We start from the raw sequence: 17,291 nt of genomic DNA, 5'->3' as shown, positions 1-17,291 counted from the left end.
CCATGTAGAAAAATCTGTGGCAGATGGTGCTTTGGGCTCTAGGTGAGTTTGTCATTAGACTCCGGGACAGAAAGCCATCGCTTTGGAAAATCATCTGTTACTTTTTGTGAACTGCCAGCTCGTAGCTGTGATGGTTTAGGACGGGGTGGGGTGTTTTTTTTGTTTTTTTTCCTAGAGATTAGCACAGAAACCGTCTCTGTTGGAATTCTGTAGGATTTTAGACGCCGTGCCTATTGAGGTTAAACCAGAACTCCAGCAGCTCAATGGGGTGGGAGAGGTGAGACGGAATTAGGTTTGAGGTAGACGTTAGCCCCCTTCTCAAGGTTTATCTTCCCCTGGAAACTACAGCAATAAACAGCTAAACCATGGTGTTCGTTACCAGCGCAAGTCCCTAATTAATTTATTTTATGTTAATTAAGTTTATAATTATATAGTAAAACATTTACTTTCTCCCTCAAGAAATTGACTGAATCTTCTGAAGGGGCTTTGTGACTGTAATTTAGGTGCAATTAGCCCGTTAAATTTAGTTAGGGTTTCGTTCATTTAGCTGCTGCTGGAAGATGTGAGAAAGGAGGAAAGTAGGCAATGTCTCCGAAGCAATTCTGGGTCTAGAAGAACATGTTGCTGAGAGGCTCCTTCCTGGCCTCTGGGCAGCTAGTTCAGGTGTCTGGGACAACCACCATACGGTCTCATCGTCTATGTGTATTTCCCACTTCTGGAACTGCAGATTCCTATAGCTGTGGATGGAGGTAAGAACTTTCTTTGTGGTTCTGAAACGGGAACTGAAGCTATGGTATGGTTCTCAGACATTTTCTACTGTGGCTGTGAAATCTCTGGCATTGGCCAGCCTTCAGGCTCAGAGTGGTATCACCAGCCACGGCCACCATTTTGGCCTGGAAAGACATCTTGCCTGCTGGGAAGGGCGTGACCTGGCACATGGCTTCCTGTGGCTGACACCTGTGGTGCCACATCCCCAGGGCTGCAACGGAGAGGACCCCACTATTCCAGGCGTGTGAAGATGGAATTTTTGAGCAAACTTCCTTCTGTGGATTCTACCTCAGAGCTCATAACAGAGTTTATTTAGGCCTATTATTGAAAATACAGTTGAAGGTAATGATCTACCATGGCTGCTGAGCTGTGTGCAGGGTCGGAGCTCACTGCTCGGGCCCGTGATTGGAAATCTGGAAAGCGCAGAGGCAGGATTATTCCAATGAATAGGAAGAGGGCATCCCAGCAACACCCCAGTGGTTGCAGTAGCAAGGGTTCATCTATTTTAAAGTCCCTTTGGTTTTTGAAGCATTTATTTCTTGGTAGATAACAGAAGCCCTTGCTTTGGAAAGGAAGCTGGAGAATTTTTTGTCCTAGAGTGCTAAACTGAATTACACAAGATAATTTGTAAAAAGACATTTGGTGTCCTGTCATCATGGTGGGAGTTGGTTCATTACTGTGTGATTGATGAATGAATGAAGCATGTACTTAAGTCAAAGAGAAAAGGATCCCTTAACCCCCTTCTACCTAAATGTTTTCATCTGTAAAATGGAAGTGCTAACCTCCTTTTCACTTCACTAAGCAAATGATAGCCCCCTTCCCAAAAGAAGCATGTGAAATATGACTTATATAAACCTGGGAAGGTACACAGAAACTAGACTTTTATAAATTGTCATATTTCTCTTGCTTATGTTATTTAATAATATTTTAGGAAACGGTGTCTCTTCATTTCTGGCTGGCACTTAGCTTTAATGTTCTTTGCCCCCAATTCTGCTATGGCAGACTAAAAAACCCAAACTGAAAAGAAACAAACAAAACAAACAAAACAAATCACAGCAACACAGACTGGGGCAGAACTTGCAATCAGTAAAGTACTGGTTTTTTTTGTTTTTGTTTTTGTTTTTAAAGGGGAAACATACCATATTCAAATCTAGAACATTTTGGGTTAGCAGTCTATCATCCTGAACATATTTTTGGTAAATAATACTTATTTGATAAAACCTAGAACTGTCTTCAATGAGAGGGATCATTCCAACTGTAGTTTTGTTTTGTTTTGTTTTTGGGTTTTTTTTTTTTGGTTTTTGGTTTTTTAAGTCAGTAGGCTAGTTTGGATATTCTAAGGCTTGAATGATGAGAGTCATAATTTGAGCAACTACCCTGAGCCAAGGAACTTGTGTATGGTATGGGCAGTATTAGGTACTCATATTCTAGTCATCCCACGATGGTAGACTTATTTCATCTGTATCCTAGTGTTGAGTGCCTGAGATTCAGAGAAGTCGCCTGACTTGGCCAGAGTTGCACAGCTCAGGAAGGGGCAGGGGCAGGATCCAAACTCAGGTCTGTCTGGCTTCAGGCTGCTTCTTGCTGTCTAACCAGCCAAGCCAGCTTTCTTTCAGGCTTCGCCATGGAAATGAACGCACTAGCACACAATTGCCAAAGAAGATAAGCATGTGGGGTGACTGCACTTATTAAAATTCTAGTTCCAATGGTAGTTGGAAATAAAAGTCCAGGAACTTGTATAGTTAAACAGTGGATGGTAAATGGCCATAATTATGAAGAATGAAAAAAAAACCTAATTTATAATCCAGTCTTCCCTGCTATGCACATGTAATTATACTGTGTCCTTTCATCTGTGTGACATTGAAAAATGCTTACTGCTTTCACATAAGGCAACGTATTGGTCCGTCACGTGTGTTTGAAGGCCCCTTGTGCTCACATAGACGCTCATTTCTGTTTTAAACTAAGAATGTGTGTAGAGTTACAAGGTAAACAGCCTTTCCCTTTTAATCACTTTGATTTAGCAAAGAACTTCCTGTAAATTTTGGAAAGCATTTCTTAAAATAATGTCAGATGTTTGGATACATTAAATTTTTATTAAAAACAACAACAACCAGAATACATTGTTTTCCCAGTGTCTTGGTTCTGGTAGATTCTTGGCATGGTTGCTATAATTCTTAACCAAGCTGTTATATTTGGTATGCCATATATGCCATGCATACTTTATTTAAAAAGGAAAATAAACTGTGAAATCTGGCGTGTGTAAAAATGCACTCTCTTTAAAACCCAGAGTTTTCTGCATGGAGAAATTGTACCCGAACCAAAGGATTCTGAAGGAACTTAGAGTAGAATCTTCCTCGTCTTTCAGAAAAGGGTGTTGCCAGGTAAAACCGCTGAGGTCGGCACGTGTCCAGCTGCTGTAAGACGTTCTGAGGTATTAGGAAGGGTAGTTGGATGGCATCACAGCATGGACTGGTTCCAAAATGAGCTCTTTGAGGAAATAAAAATGTCAGGAAGAGCAGAGGCTTCTAGAACGCAGGGTTAACTTAGGTCAGGTCGGGGGCTCTGCAGGCTGCCGCAGTCTGATGCATCCAGGGGTGACACAAGGGTTGACCTTGCACTTCTCCAGCTTCCTACAGAGAATAGAGTAAGCTCTCCGTTTCACTGAGGCTGCTCGAAGTGGGTTCCGTAAGGGCTCTGCAGAGCCACCAGCTTGGCCCCAGACCCTGAGGGTTCCCCCTGATGAGGAAGCATTTTTGGATGGTGAATCCTGTTCTTGGTGGTGTGACTGGGCTGGTACTCGTTCAGACTGATAGCAGGCCCAGGATATTCCCTTACAAGCCTTGCTAGGGTGCGGGATAATCTTTGGGGTTAGAGTTGGATATGCTTTTGCAGGGTCCAATATGGGATTTTAAATTTGGTTTTACAGAGAAGTCAAATAATGTCCCAGGTAGTGGCCAATGGCAGAATGAATCTTCTTCCCAGCCCAACATTGCCCCTCTTGGGGAAGAGGCTTGTTCTAGCAAGGTAACTGAGATGGTGGAAGTTGTTCTGCTACTGGTGTGCTGGGGAAAAGGCACGAGAGAGAAGGGGCATGTTTGGGTTCAAGAGCCTCCTTCCTGCCCCATCATCTGTGTTTGTCTCTGACGTGGGGCGTGCCTCGACTTCTCTCGAGAAAAGGCTGAGTCTAGATAAATATCTTTGAAGCTTTCTGTGTGAGGAACAGATCTGTGGCTCAGGAGCAGGACCCTGGGCAGTGGGAGGTGATGTCTCCCCCCGTGGGGACGCGGTACCGTGAGGGGCAGGTGAAGTGGCAGCAACACACAGGAGAGGAAGGCATCATGGGGCTGGGGAGTGACCCCCTGAGCCAGACTCCTTGCAACACGGGACTCCGGTCCCAGAGTGGACTTGGCAGTTCCTCCGATGGCCGCCTACCTTCCAAGACATCCATGGTCCGTGACCAGACAGAACAAAGGCCTCGCTCATTTCCTGCTCTCCGCTGGGTTTGGGTAACTCACAGTTGAGTGTAGTCAGTTCCTGGGGATTATCAACCCCACCTATCTTTATTTTGCATTCTGGAATACATGGTATTGAGGGTTTCATTATCTTGTACCCTGAGCTCATTTAAATGCAAATGAGATTTATAAGGTACCTCTATTCAAGTGAAGATAATCTGTTTGATCTTCTCTGCTTAATTGGAACCATTAGTGGCTCTGACCTCCAGGCTTTGCAACAGGAGGCAGACACGCTGCCCAAGAAAGGCCGCCTGGCTGTTGCGTTCTTAGCAAGCAGCAAGCATCGTCAATGTGAACAGGCTTCAGACTTTGTTTCTGAAGTAGTGCTCGGAGTGCCCCATAAAAACACACTGATCCAGGACAGATTGGGTGTTGACTTACTCTCTTCCTTTGTGGGTCAGCTTAACCTTGGACTTGCACTCCGAGGCCTGCTCTGCGGCTTTCTGATCTCTCTTTGCACTCCCCAATAATTGTGGCCACCCCGTTTATATGCTTGAGGTCTCCCGCATGCATTGGCAGCAACTCCTCTTGCTTGAAGTCCTTCTCTTCCTGCTCCTCCTCCTTCCACCCCCTGCTTAGGTTCACCACCACCACCACCACCATCATCATCATCAGACAAGCTCAGGCCGACCCACGGCACTTGTTTCCTCTTGCTTGTTTTATGCATAATTTACTTTTCTAGAAATGTATTCGTGGTCTATGTGTCATGGTTTCAGCCACGCTTGAGCAGAGCCAAGCAGCCTCCACAGGTAGGTTTGAGGTTCTTGCAAATTTGCCATCGTTATAAGTTAATTAAGTTACAGGTTTTAGGCCATTTGTCTCCTATCTGGACATGGTAGGTTCTAGTACTCTGGCTTCATAGACTTGGAAGAATCACTGGCTAGAGTGTTCTGGCAAAAACAAATCTAGACACAAATCTGTATTGGCAGCAGTGAGCACATGGTCTTCTGTATTGAGATTTGTAACGCTGTGCCCATGTGAACTGAACGTTTGAGTCACTGGCAAGCCTCTCTGGTCTGAGAATTGTGGAACAGTGTCTTTACAAAGATGTCATTTCCTGTTACAAAGAGCTACCCTATGGATTTTGCGATATATACTTGTTGCAGTGAGCCAGAAGGCTAGACACACCCCCCCAGGAGAACAGTAGACGGATTTTGGTGTCTCCGTGTGGTTGCTTAATCTTAATGCCCCTCAAACCACAAACTTAATCTTTTTTTTTTTTTTTCCTGCTCTGCTCATAGCACTTTTAGGGGATTCCACAGAGAGAGGCCATATCATCCATCTTTTTGGATGTGCTCCCCATCCCATGTGAAGCCCCTGACATGGGAGCGGTTGAGCCCTGGGACACTTGTCAGCGGGCTCTGCTGATCAGATCACGTCCTCCTTAGAATCATTGAGTTTTAATTGTGCAATAGCTTTGGCTTTCCTTACACCTTCGAGTTTTGCCAAGAACTTTGTGTTTCCTGCTTTAACTTTCAGCTCATAGCTAAACTCCCTTTCGTAAAGTCAAACCAGAGCTTTAAAAGCCTCGCTGGCCATCCTCGGCCTTGGTTTTTAGGTGTTCGTCTTCAGCGAACAAATGGACAACAGTTTTCTTTGTCCAACGCCCACAGTGGTTTTTATCATCACAAGAATGAGAATAAACTAAGTCTAGCACCTTTTCCCCAGGAGCTTAAAATGTTTCGGGAGGCACTCACTGGGTGTCCACGTGTCTAACTGTAACCTTCACTATACTTCTGAGCAAATACGTGAGTTTTTGCAGCAAGCTTTGAAGTGCGTTGATTAGCCCAGTTACCAGTGAGCAACAGTAGACCCTACCTTGTGTTGTACACTCCACTCCCCTCCATTTTCGTTCTGTTACCGAGTACATCAAAGTCCTTCAATAGGACTCAAAGTTTAGACATCACTATTCTGAAACTCAAAATGCATTCAGCCCTTGGTATTGTGCAAGGCATTGTTGGCACAGAGGATGGCTAGACGTGCTCTCTCTGCCCTCCCGCAGCCTATAGTCCGGGATGCGGGGAAGTACACAGAAAAGAAATACAAGTTTAAAAAGGTGCAAACAAAGGCTGTGTGAATGAATGGAATTGAATGCTCGTAGAAATGGCTTTTGCGTGGACCTTCAAGAATGGTCAAGGCTCCTATAAGGAGAGCTTGCTGGGTGGAAGGGGATCGTAGGGCAAGAGATGGCATGTGGACAGAGCACATCCTTGGGAAGGGAAAGAGGAGTCTGAAGGATGGTGAAGCCACTTCTGGAATGAGCTCGGAGAAGGAAGCACCGGGACCTGGCTTACGTGGGGGGACATTTCTGCTCCAGGTGCACAGATGATACCACTGTCAAAGAGAGGCTGACGGCCCAGAGATTCTGCGTTTTGGTTTCGGCTGTCTCATTCCATTCTTGGGTGACTTGGACACATCACATTGGCCATGTGGGTCAAGTGAGTCACCTATGAAATAGAAAAGGCAAATGGCAAGGGGTAGTTGGCGTAACAACCAACGTATATTAGATGCTCCACAAGTGTCAAATTAGGACAATGGGTGTTTAAGCCCCAGTGCTGAAATAAAGCAGGATTGCACCCAGCTCAAGCCTAAAGGGCAATGGAAAGCTCTTTGCACCCGCTGGGTTCTAGGCACCTACTGTCATGAGAACATAGGAATTTATCCTTTGATATTTACCTAGTAGACATTTTCCAGAAGGTTCAAGAATTCTTTGCTTTGCTCTCTGATGAAGGTGAGCTGCTATACTGGCACCCTGGCCACCCTCCGGTCTCTAAAGTGGCACCATGCCACGCGGACGCCCAAGTTGGCAGTTCGCTACTTGAATTCTCCAAATGAGATAAGCTTTGCTTTTTTAGACAAACAGCTGCATCTTTCTTCCGTTCCTTTCGCTTCCTTTCCACTCAGCAGTTTTCCTTTTTGCTCCAGATAAATTGCTGCTAATTTAAATGTACTGCAGATCCTTGCCATTTTATGGCTGATTGCTTCTGAGTTATCAGAGGGAAATGTGTGCACGTTTGAATGTAAATAAATCTCAATGGATCGGAAGCCAGTGGTAAAGAAAGCACAGTGCTTGGCTGACCTTCACCTCCCCCGCCCCGTCCATCCCTTTGAAGAGGTCCATGAGCAGATCCGAAATCAGCAAGATGGAGTTTTAGGACACATCCTGGGTTTCTCTCTGCTTTCGACTTTACATCCCATTTCTGCCAGCACCTGCTTTATCCTTGTTCTTATTTAGATTAGCTGGTGCAAGCAGCAGTGGCAAAGTTTCTCTCAAGTTTTCTTTCTTTTTTTCTTTCTTTCTTTCTTTTTTTTTTTTTTTTTGATAAAAGAGCCGTTCTCACGATAACTACCATGCACCATCGGAATGCTGCAAATCCTTCAGAATGTCACATTGTCAAAATATCTATATTTCAGGCTCAGAAGCTAGACAGCTCGTTTGGCTGCTAAACCCACAAGATGTTCAGCCATTTGTTGTGGTCTAAAAACTTTCCCCCTCACTAGGGGAAAATAATGATCTATTGTTTGATAGCATTTTGTGGCCCCTTTCTTGAGTTTCCTGTAACATGAGTGGGCAGATTCAAGAGGTCCTGGGCAGTAAATTGGGGCCCTGATTAAATTTTACTATCAACTCCTTAGAAAGATGAAGCACCAGGTACGTTTCCTTATAAAAGAGGCAAGTCTTGAAATCAGACTGGTTTTTCACTCTCTGGTGGCAGCGTGTCTTTAGTGCGCCAACCGTTTGTGAAGATCAAGTGCATCGGAGAGGAGTCTGACTTGCCTTCCTGGAGGCAGAGGATAGAGGTAGTAGCAGTTTGAATGCAGACACGGCACATGGCTTATCACAGCAACAGCCTGGCTTTGCCTCACAAGGAAGACGTCGTGTGTGTTATTCTGCTTGGCTTTACTCCCCTCGTGGCGTGGGTGTGTGGCGCTGAGGTACGATTCCTGCAGAAGGATGCATCACAAAAGGCAAAGCAGAAGGAGGTTGAAGAGGGACACTTGACATCCGTTTAAGGAGGTGCAGTTGCAGCCTGAGTGAACGGCAGCCCAGAGAGCAAAGCAAATTATTTCCCAAACTGTAGGAACGAGCTTGGGTGGGCCTCAAGGGGAGGAAAATGGCAAATCGGAGCAAAGGAAGGGTGGCTTGGGGCCTGCTATAAACACGCTGACATGAGTGAACTCTGAAGAGTTCCTGTGCCATAAACCCATTGGAAGGAAGTAAGGCTCACTTTAACAGTTTAATCTGTTCTGGTATTGTTAGTATTTCGAAATCAAATGCTTTTCAAAATCGAAGGTGCAGAGAGAGCGGTATATTGAATCAACCAGTCTTTTGGTTTGGGAATGATGTCTTCTATTTGTATCACCCCATTCCTCCTGTTTTTATTGGCAAACTGGATATCCTAATGTTAATCCTATTGTTTCAGTGGGAAGGAATTTGAGACCCACCCTCTTAGAACCTCAAGGTGTTTGGTTAGGTACTTTGGCAAGCTTGTTCTACGGTCATAGTGCACTCTGGCTTACGCCCGCCTGGAGGCTGAACTTTGAGAAAAGAGACTGGAGTCAGGAAGGGGAGGGAGTCTTCATATCGGCACCACCGTGTGCCTCCTGCACGTTCAGTGCTCTGTGGGTGATTAAATCCATAAGTGATGTTTGGCGTCCGGACCGAGTGCTTTTCCTGAGACTTGGAAGGGCGGGAGAGAGAAGAGCCATGGAAATTAAGCTCTGTAGACTCTTCTAGTGTTGTTGTAAATGATGATACAGATTGGTGGTGGTAATTACAGCTCTGGAGGCAGATGACACCAGCGCTTGCAGACCAGACGCCAGGTTGAGGAAGATCCAGAGTCTTCCGAAGCTGAACTTGAACATGTCTTGGGGGTTTCTACCATGACGTCATCGATTTTGTCACTCAGGGATCTGATGAAGCTTCGTGCAGATTACACGCACACAATTATATGTAATGAATCTCCCCTGTTCTCGCTGGGTTTTCCTAGTGAAGTTGGAGGGATCTCGTGCTCCCTGCAGTGACAGGGCAGGGTGGCCGCAGGAGTACAGAGCTTGTACTCCTGGGTCAGAATCTGAGCTCCCGCCCACACTGGTTGGACCTCCAGCAAGCTGCTTTGCTCACAGGGCCTCAGTTTTCTCACCAGGAAAGTGGGTGCAATAATAGAAAGTACCTCATAGGGTTATTGTGAACTGAAGAGGGATAATTTTATTGTGAACTGAAGAGGGATAATTTGGACAAAGAGCTTAGAAGATTAGCTGTTATTTATTGTGCAGGTGATGTACTCATCTTTCTCCATCTGTGGGACAGTTAAGTCTCTGAGGTCAAGGAGCTCTGTTTTCTTTATTGTCGTATCATCTACTGTAGTGTCTGCTATTTGGTCACTGCTCAATTAACGTTTGTAGGATTAATTAATATTCAGTATTATATATTACATATATAATATATACATATACTATATGTCTTACATATGCAATATATATACAGGCAATATACCACATGTTGTATGCTACATATGTTATATAATAGATATTCCATCTATCTATGTGTGCATGTCGTGTCCGTGGTCTGATACATAAATGAATGTAGGCAATTAATTATTTAATATTAGGATTCCTGGAAAAGAATCTAAATCTCTGTGTGGTCCAGTATTTCACAGTTAAAGCTAGCCAGTTCTCCAATCTGGTTGCTGAGTAATGAATCCGTTATTTTAGAAATAATTTGATGAAATTAAGTGGGGAAAGAAAATCAGGATTCGGGTTGATATTTGCTGTTGAGTTCTGTTTTTTCTTCGCTGTACATAAAAGTTCTCCAGGGCTCATCTATATTGTGCACAGATTTCTCCTCCTTAAATGAAGATGCTAACATCTGAGATTGTTGTTGCAAGGAACTACGTGCAGAAATCCTTTGCACGCCTTTCCTGTATTTTCCGGGCCACGTAAAATCAGTTTGAAGTTTAAAACTAAGTGGCTTGACAACGAGATGCACGTCTTTCTCCCAATTTGTGTTCTGTGATTATTCCTTTATGTTTTAACGCATATTCCATGTTGTGTCTTAATTTTGATTACTTATTATGTTCTTTTTAAAAGTGATTATGCTTGTATGTTAATTTTCATTGATTTTTGTTTTGAGCATGACTTATGTTTTATTTTGTGTTTCTTTTAGGTTTTGTTTTGTTTCATAAGATCCCACTGGATGGGTAGCTGAGATAAAGGAAAAGACAGAGAAGGGGGCTGTGGTGCTTGTTGGTTGATGCTGCCTTGTAAGCTGGACTCTTGGGACGGGCGTTGGCTTCTCCCGGGAGGTGCCGCTTAGCTGGGTTTCTGGTAGATGTGGGTGGTGTTTGCAGGAGGTCCTGTGTGAAGCCTGCGGCTGTCGTGAGCTGTGTTTGGGGAGTACTGCTGCAGAGGCAGCTTCCAGGCTGCTAAGCAAACACTCAAGAAAACACCTTCAATTAACGCTTCCCTTTTTGTTCTCGCAATTGTTCAAATACGAAATTGAAATGGGATTCCATTGGATTACGCTTCTCTTCTGAAAGGAGTGCTCTTTGACCGTACTGGAAATGTATTGATTCTTACTGTTTCTGTTCATTAAAGGTGAACTACAGAGTTAAAAAAAAAAAAATCTAAATTTAGGGACAGGTAGAAGAACACACTAAACAGCCTAATCTCCACGTAACGCGTAGTTTATAAAGCATTGTTTTCTGTTGATGTTTAACAAAGACTGAATTCAGAAAGTCTCTCTTTTCCATCTACAACACAGCGACTGAGAAAGTTAAGGGCATCGCTGTGGGGCCTTGGTGAGGCCACTGAGAGGTTTTCTCTTTCACTGGCGATAAAGGTCCAGAGTCATGCAATCAACACTAATGATTTTTCTAAAGTTTGTTAGCAAGCGAAAAATAAAAGCAGCTCTGTGGTCGGGGGCTATAGATTTAGGTTAGGCGTAGTCAGTTTCAGAATAACTGCAAGAGTGAAATAGACACATATGGCGTGCATGTCCTTTTACTTGCCCCCTGCGATCCACCTGCTTTTTAGAAGTTTCCTAGTGAGAAGGCCGCAGTATCTCATGCTGTTCCCATGACAGAACTGCAGCTTTTCTACTCTGAAAAGGTCTGCGGGCAGAATGGCTGGCCTGCTGGGAGCAGGAGACCATATTCTAAGAAGGATAGTCCCCTACTACATAGTACACTACTGCTGGTTTTCATGGGCAGGAAGGCTCTTCCTGACCCCAGCAGCACAGAGGTAATGAGTATGCGCTTTATCAGGTCCAAGCTCATTGCCGAGAGGGTAGCCTGGGGGCTAGAGAAGCCGAGTCCCTGCCTTAGTCCTGTCGAGGACACCTGTTTCACTCGCTTGGCCCTTGTCGTGACCTTTGTCGGCTTTGCTCAGCCTGTGCCAGGCAGGATCCCTGTCCTGCAGACAGGTTCGGCTGCCCTCGCCCCACCTCACTTCACACTTTTCTCGTGAGGGAGATGGCGGAGCCAGGCCCGGGCATTTCGCTTCAAAGCACGATCAGCTCTGACAGTGAAGGCCTGCTCATAGACGCCATGGCTGGATTGGAAACTTACTGACGTTTGAAAAAAATTCTTTTTCTTTTTTGGAAATAGTTACTCGAGTTTTGCAGTTCAGCTTTAAGGATTTATAGATTTTTAACTAGTCCAACATGTTTGGAAACATTGTTTTGCATCCTGTGTAACCGAGGCATTAATCTTAATAAACCAGGATCCATTCAGGCACCACTTGGTATAAAAGGATTATCCGTGATGACTATTTTATACTGTATCTTTTACATTAGCCACTGACTATGTTATTGCTTGATACAGACACTTCACAGGGTCCTATGGATTACAGCATGGAACTTGGCGGCTTCATACCCCTGCCTCAGAGAGGGGCGGTGTCTCTGAAGCATACACAGGCCACTTGTTCTCAAACGTTTGCTTTCCAAAGACACATTTGAGTGGGAGAGCAGCTGGCCCTTGGTGTGGCGGGGGGGTCTGAATATTCCCTGAATTCCCATTTTCTTGCTCACTGCTAAATGACAGTTGCTGTCACTGCTAGATTTTGATCTTTCCCAAAGTTGTTGATTTACAAAGAGGCCAGCTAATTAGAGAAATCTTGAGCCCTGAAAGGAAAAGGAAATTCATACTGAGAGCCGAGGCTATCAGTACCCCAAGCATTCTTAAATATCAGCCATTCAGTGCAGGTTTGTTTTTTTTTAAACCTTTTATACTTTATTCCATGGAACCAGAAAAAGGCAATGAATTGTCTAAGAACTATTTTATACGTTTCCCAGACCCAAAAGGAAAAAAAAAAAAAAAGAAAGAATATTAGTACTCAATAGCTAGAAGACTTGCAGGGTAGATTTTTGTTTTAAAATGGAGAGAAGTGGACAGATAAGGCAATTTAATATATCAAAGAGCAGTTGACATCTCCTAGGGAACGATGAAAACAGCAGGCTATTAGAAAATTGTTTCATATGGTTCTTGTGTTCCTTGCTTTTCATTTTTCTTTAATCCCCGAAGACCACAGTCAGTGACATATCTTCTCATTTCTATCCTCTAGACCACCCTCTTTCATCCTCTGCTTTTTTTATGTCCCCTACAAGACATCTTTTTACAGCTTCCTAATGACACGTAGCATGTATTTTTTTCAGCATTTGAAAAGGACAGGCAGCAGTTTTGCTGAAATCAAGTCCGTTGCCCCCCATCCAGGACCTGGCGTTTCGGTGTCAGGCAGGTGCCCTTTGTAAAGGGCGTGCGCTGGGCGCGCAGACACCCAGCCCTGCAGAGCCAACTCCTGCCTCCCGGGAATGGGGCCCCAGTTTCCCAAATCTTCTGATTCTTTAAGAGAAACTTGAAACCTGGATTTTTTTTTTTTTTAAATGTGAAATGTCCCTATTTTTAAAAAGTTGGCTTGGTTATTTTTAAAACATTATATAGGCCAACAAAACATGTCTGTGGGCTGCCAGTTTGTTACTTTTGTCTTAAAGCAACATCATTGTTCTCTGTTTCCTACTATCTTTCCTTTGCAAACGCACTTTCCGGCATGGCCATTGAGAGCTTTTTTGCCACGGACTTTGGTGCCCCCGGGATCTGCCGCATGTCCCTTACCTTTGGGGCTCTCCTGTGACTTCCACTCGCTGGGGCCTTGGCTCTGTGCCCCTGCCTGGGACTGTCTTGCGGCAGTGTTCTCCCTCGTTCCCGACTGGCCCCACTTCTGAGTGGCGGGAGACAAGCTTAGCAAGTCCTTCCTCCTGTTTTGTCTGACATGGCCTTCCTCTCACCAGTGTCCCTTGCGCCTGGCCCACTTGGGGGTAGCCAGGTTCCATGGGAGAGCACTCTGGCCCCTTCATGGGTCCTTGACGTACCGGTGCAGCCACTGGTGGGTGGAAAGCAGGCTTGCCACCTCAAGACGTGTGGTTCAGGCCCTGTATCTTGAATGGGATCCTGCGGAGACCCTCTGAGGCCGCTGAGACAGACCGAGGAACTCCCACTGGCATCCCCAGAGACACTGGTTTGAGGCCAAGGAAGGTGCATTTCCCGATGAGAGAAATTCCTGGGTGTTCAATCCTGGTCTCCCAGCCCAGACTCATTTCATTTTGACCCATCGAGTGTTCTTTCCAAAAGTAGGGGGCACCGGCAAGAAGGCAATAGTCTCAGCCCCACCCCGCCACACAGGGTGCAGAGGGGGTTGGCCTCTGCTTCCCACTCTTCTGAAGGACACCCAGAGTGGTTAGGGCTCGAGGCTCCCCCCAGACAGAGCAGAGGCCGTGGTTGTCGGGCAGGTCGAGGAGCAAACAGCTCCAGGAGAACAAGGCAGGAATTGAGCGCTCTGCCAGGCGCCCGGAGCGTGCGTGATGGAGGCGTGCCCGCTCCCTCTCTCCTTTTCTCTCGATCTGCTTGAAGTCCCTGACTTTACTCCCTCTCTCACTAGCAATCTAAACTGACCCCACGACAAACAGGAGGTTTGTTTTCGTTTGCTTGCTTGGTTGCTTTGCACACACTTTTGCTGTTGCTGTTCATTGCAAAATAGGACCAAACAGGAACGGAGCCTGAACTAACCTCTCTCATGCCACCGTGGAGCGAATGCTGCACTCTTGCATTGTTCTGGTCCTTTCTGTCTAGCACTCCTCCTTGGTTTTCATCTAATCCCCCCACACAGCAGTAAATGCTCTTTTCACCTTGCCTTGTCCAGACCGGATGCTGAGGGAGAGCCACCGCAGAGACAGGACTCACATGATCCGGGGCCTTCACAGGGGGGCTGTGGCCAGCCACATGGGCTGTGCCCTTCCTGTCTAGCCAAGGTCAGGGGGGCCCCTGGGGTCCCGCAGACTGGACTCCACGGAAACTCGGGGAGAGGCCGCCATTTCATTAAGTGTGTTCTGCTGTGTTCACACATCTGCAGAGCCCTCGGTCCATGTCAAATTTATTCCAGGGCACCTGGGAAGGTTAAGGACTCTCCCGGACAGGGCAAGAATATAATTTTCGGCAGGGTGCTGCCAGACGGAATTAGGTGAACAGAACTCCCAACCCACAGAGTGACACGAGCACAGCTGTCACAGAAGGCGGCTTTCCACTCGGGTTAGTCCGTTCCCTTGCTTCAGTCGTCAGGGACGAGGGAACCCCCCAGGCATCTGATTCTGACGGTGAGATCACTCTGGGTTTCCTTAAGGCCAATGCTGCATTGGAGTTTTGGGATGGTCATTAGTGAGCACGCAAGATGGGGTGCTATTGACTGTGTCTTAGTTTTCACGGGAAAAACATGCCTGAGAAGCAAAGGAAAGAACGGAGATTTTCACCCCCTTTATTTTTCCATTTATGAATGGAGCATAATCAAAAATACAAAAGGAAGAGATACTGCTCACAAGGTTTAGGTGGATCAAATTGTCACGTCGTACTCTTTATCTTACAAATTTATTGGTTAATTACACCTCAATACACCTGAAAAGGACAAAAAAAAAAGGAAAAAAGAAAAAACTAGCAAGAGATTCCAGAGAAAGACAAATCCTTGGATTTCATTCACTTCCTGTTCAAATCCATTTGCTGTAATCCATAGGCAGTCTGTGAATCATAAGCATGTCCTGTTTTCCCCCATAATGTTCCAGGTTTTAAAGTCATTTTTTTCACGTTTCCTGTAAATAATGGATAATCATTTTTATTTTATTTTTAAGTGCTGTTTTAACGATGTGGATAGACCATAAATGTACTTGCTGAATTCATTCATTTTTTTAACAAGCCAATAAAGTTTTATAATTCATCTCCATGTGTCTTGCATTCTGTGTAGGGCCCTGTATACCTCCCCTCCCTTCCTCAAACACATACCATCACTCTCTGTGGCATTGGTGGTGCTGAAGACGAAAGGTGTCAGAAGGAAGAGGGTGAGAAACACCACTGAGGGTTTGGGGGGAGTCCCAAACCCATGATAGATCCTGGAATACATCTTCTCTCCCCTAAAAGGGACTTTTAAAATTCCCAACATTGGGAATTCAGATACATTTATTGTTAACTGATTCTTGCATTGGATATTTTTCATTGGCTACAAAGCAGTCCTAGAAAACAAAAATTTAAGGGAATTAAAAAACAAACAAACAAACAAAGTCCTTTGGTATTTTAAGAGCTTGGAATGACCCAGGTCCTAGCAAAAGGATACACTCAGTGCTCTGTCCCTCCATTCTAAGTGACTTGTAGCCAAATGAATATTATGACTTGTGCTTTCATGGGGGGGGGGGGCGGCGGGGAGACAAATAGACATCGAGACAGGATGCCGTCAAACCATAACCGTTAACTTGGAACCCACACTTCACAGTCCTCTTGTGTCTGCCTCCAGGGTTGTCCCTCTTTTATTCTTTTCCTTTTAGGATAGGACCTAAAAAGCAAGGTTTGTAGGACCCCAGCTCAAATTCATTTGAGCCTGCTTTGACCTTCTGTGAAACTTGAAAGGGTTTTGCACCAAATTGAAGGCTAAGGACTGGAAAAACCAATCCAATGTGACCTGTTGTCTCATAGACCCAAGTATACTGATCTCTTCTGAGAGTCTGATTGGTGCTGGTGACTTGTGCTTTTTCGAAGTGCCCTTCTAAACAGGTTTTATTGGCCATTCGGAGGTTGCATAATAATTTGAGGCAGTAGGCACTGAACCCAGACTGTGCAGGTTGGAATCCCAGTTTTACTCACAAGCTAAATGACCTTGGGAACGATATGTCATGGCTCCATTCTTCATGAGATGACAATAATATCAATAGTACCTACCCCCACCCCCTACCCCGGGCTCTTATGAGCGTTCAGTAAGATTGCTTGTGGGGGGCACATGGTGTTGCTAATAAAATACTTTGAAGGACTTGGGTGTGCACTCATGCTTGAGTATCCCTCAGTAAATGCCCTGGATTCACAGACTCATTTTTATGTCTTGGCCATATGGTGACTGACTGTATGGGTGCAAATAGTGGAGTCACATGGAAGGGAAGTTCACTCACTGGGTCATTCTGGATGTGGTCCAGGCTGTGAAGCTGTCTCAGGATTTATAGTGATTCCCCTCCTAGATCTGTCACCCTGCCCAGGCAATTCCTGCACGTGGATTCTTTTCAGGTTCGATTTCGATAAAATAAGAGGGTAAACTTTGTTCGGACCTATATGATGGTAGTTCAGTGAGTTCAAATGATGTTCTATAGTTTGAGGATTCTGGAGGAAAAAGCGTTGAAGGTCATAGCCCCCAAAGGACCTACCTTCTTTTCTTCTCACTTTATTAATTCAGAATTTTTGATCATTTGAGAGGGGTCTACATTATCTTTAACTTTAAAATCATCCGTTGGAAAATCTTTGGCTACGAATAAAAATAAACAAATTGGCTGAGAGATGGTGTGAAAGAAAAGACTTGTTTCAAGTTCCCTCAAGCCTTAGAAACAAGTATTTGCAGGCAATGAGCTACAAATCACCAGATGACTCTTTTCTGCTTCCTGAGGTGGTTTCTCGTAGTAGCTGTGGTACGTAACGCGTGACCGGCCTTGCTGGGGTT

General features: G+C 45.0%; 1 protein-coding gene across 1 annotated transcript in view; it reads left to right on the top strand.

Annotated features, from left to right (window-relative positions):
- NTRK2 (neurotrophic receptor tyrosine kinase 2) overlaps window positions 1-15,536 on the top strand; it is a 130,856-nt gene extending 115,320 nt beyond the window's left edge. The window contains exon 12 of the mRNA XM_040620196.1: window positions 10,447-15,536. Within this exon, the coding sequence (XP_040476130.1) occupies window positions 10,447-10,484 (38 nt within the window). The 3' untranslated portion in view covers window positions 10,485-15,536. The remainder of the gene's footprint in view (window positions 1-10,446) is intronic.
- Window positions 15,537-17,291: the final 1,755 nt, after the last annotated feature.

The sequence above is a fragment of the Ursus maritimus genome, unplaced genomic scaffold (assembly GCF_017311325.1).
Source record: "Ursus maritimus isolate PB19 unplaced genomic scaffold, ASM1731132v1 scaffold_34, whole genome shotgun sequence".
In the NCBI taxonomy this organism is placed as follows: Eukaryota; Metazoa; Chordata; class Mammalia; order Carnivora; family Ursidae; genus Ursus; species Ursus maritimus.
The sequence above is the reverse complement of the archived record's forward strand: the minus strand, read 5'-3'. Positions and strand labels throughout refer to the sequence as shown.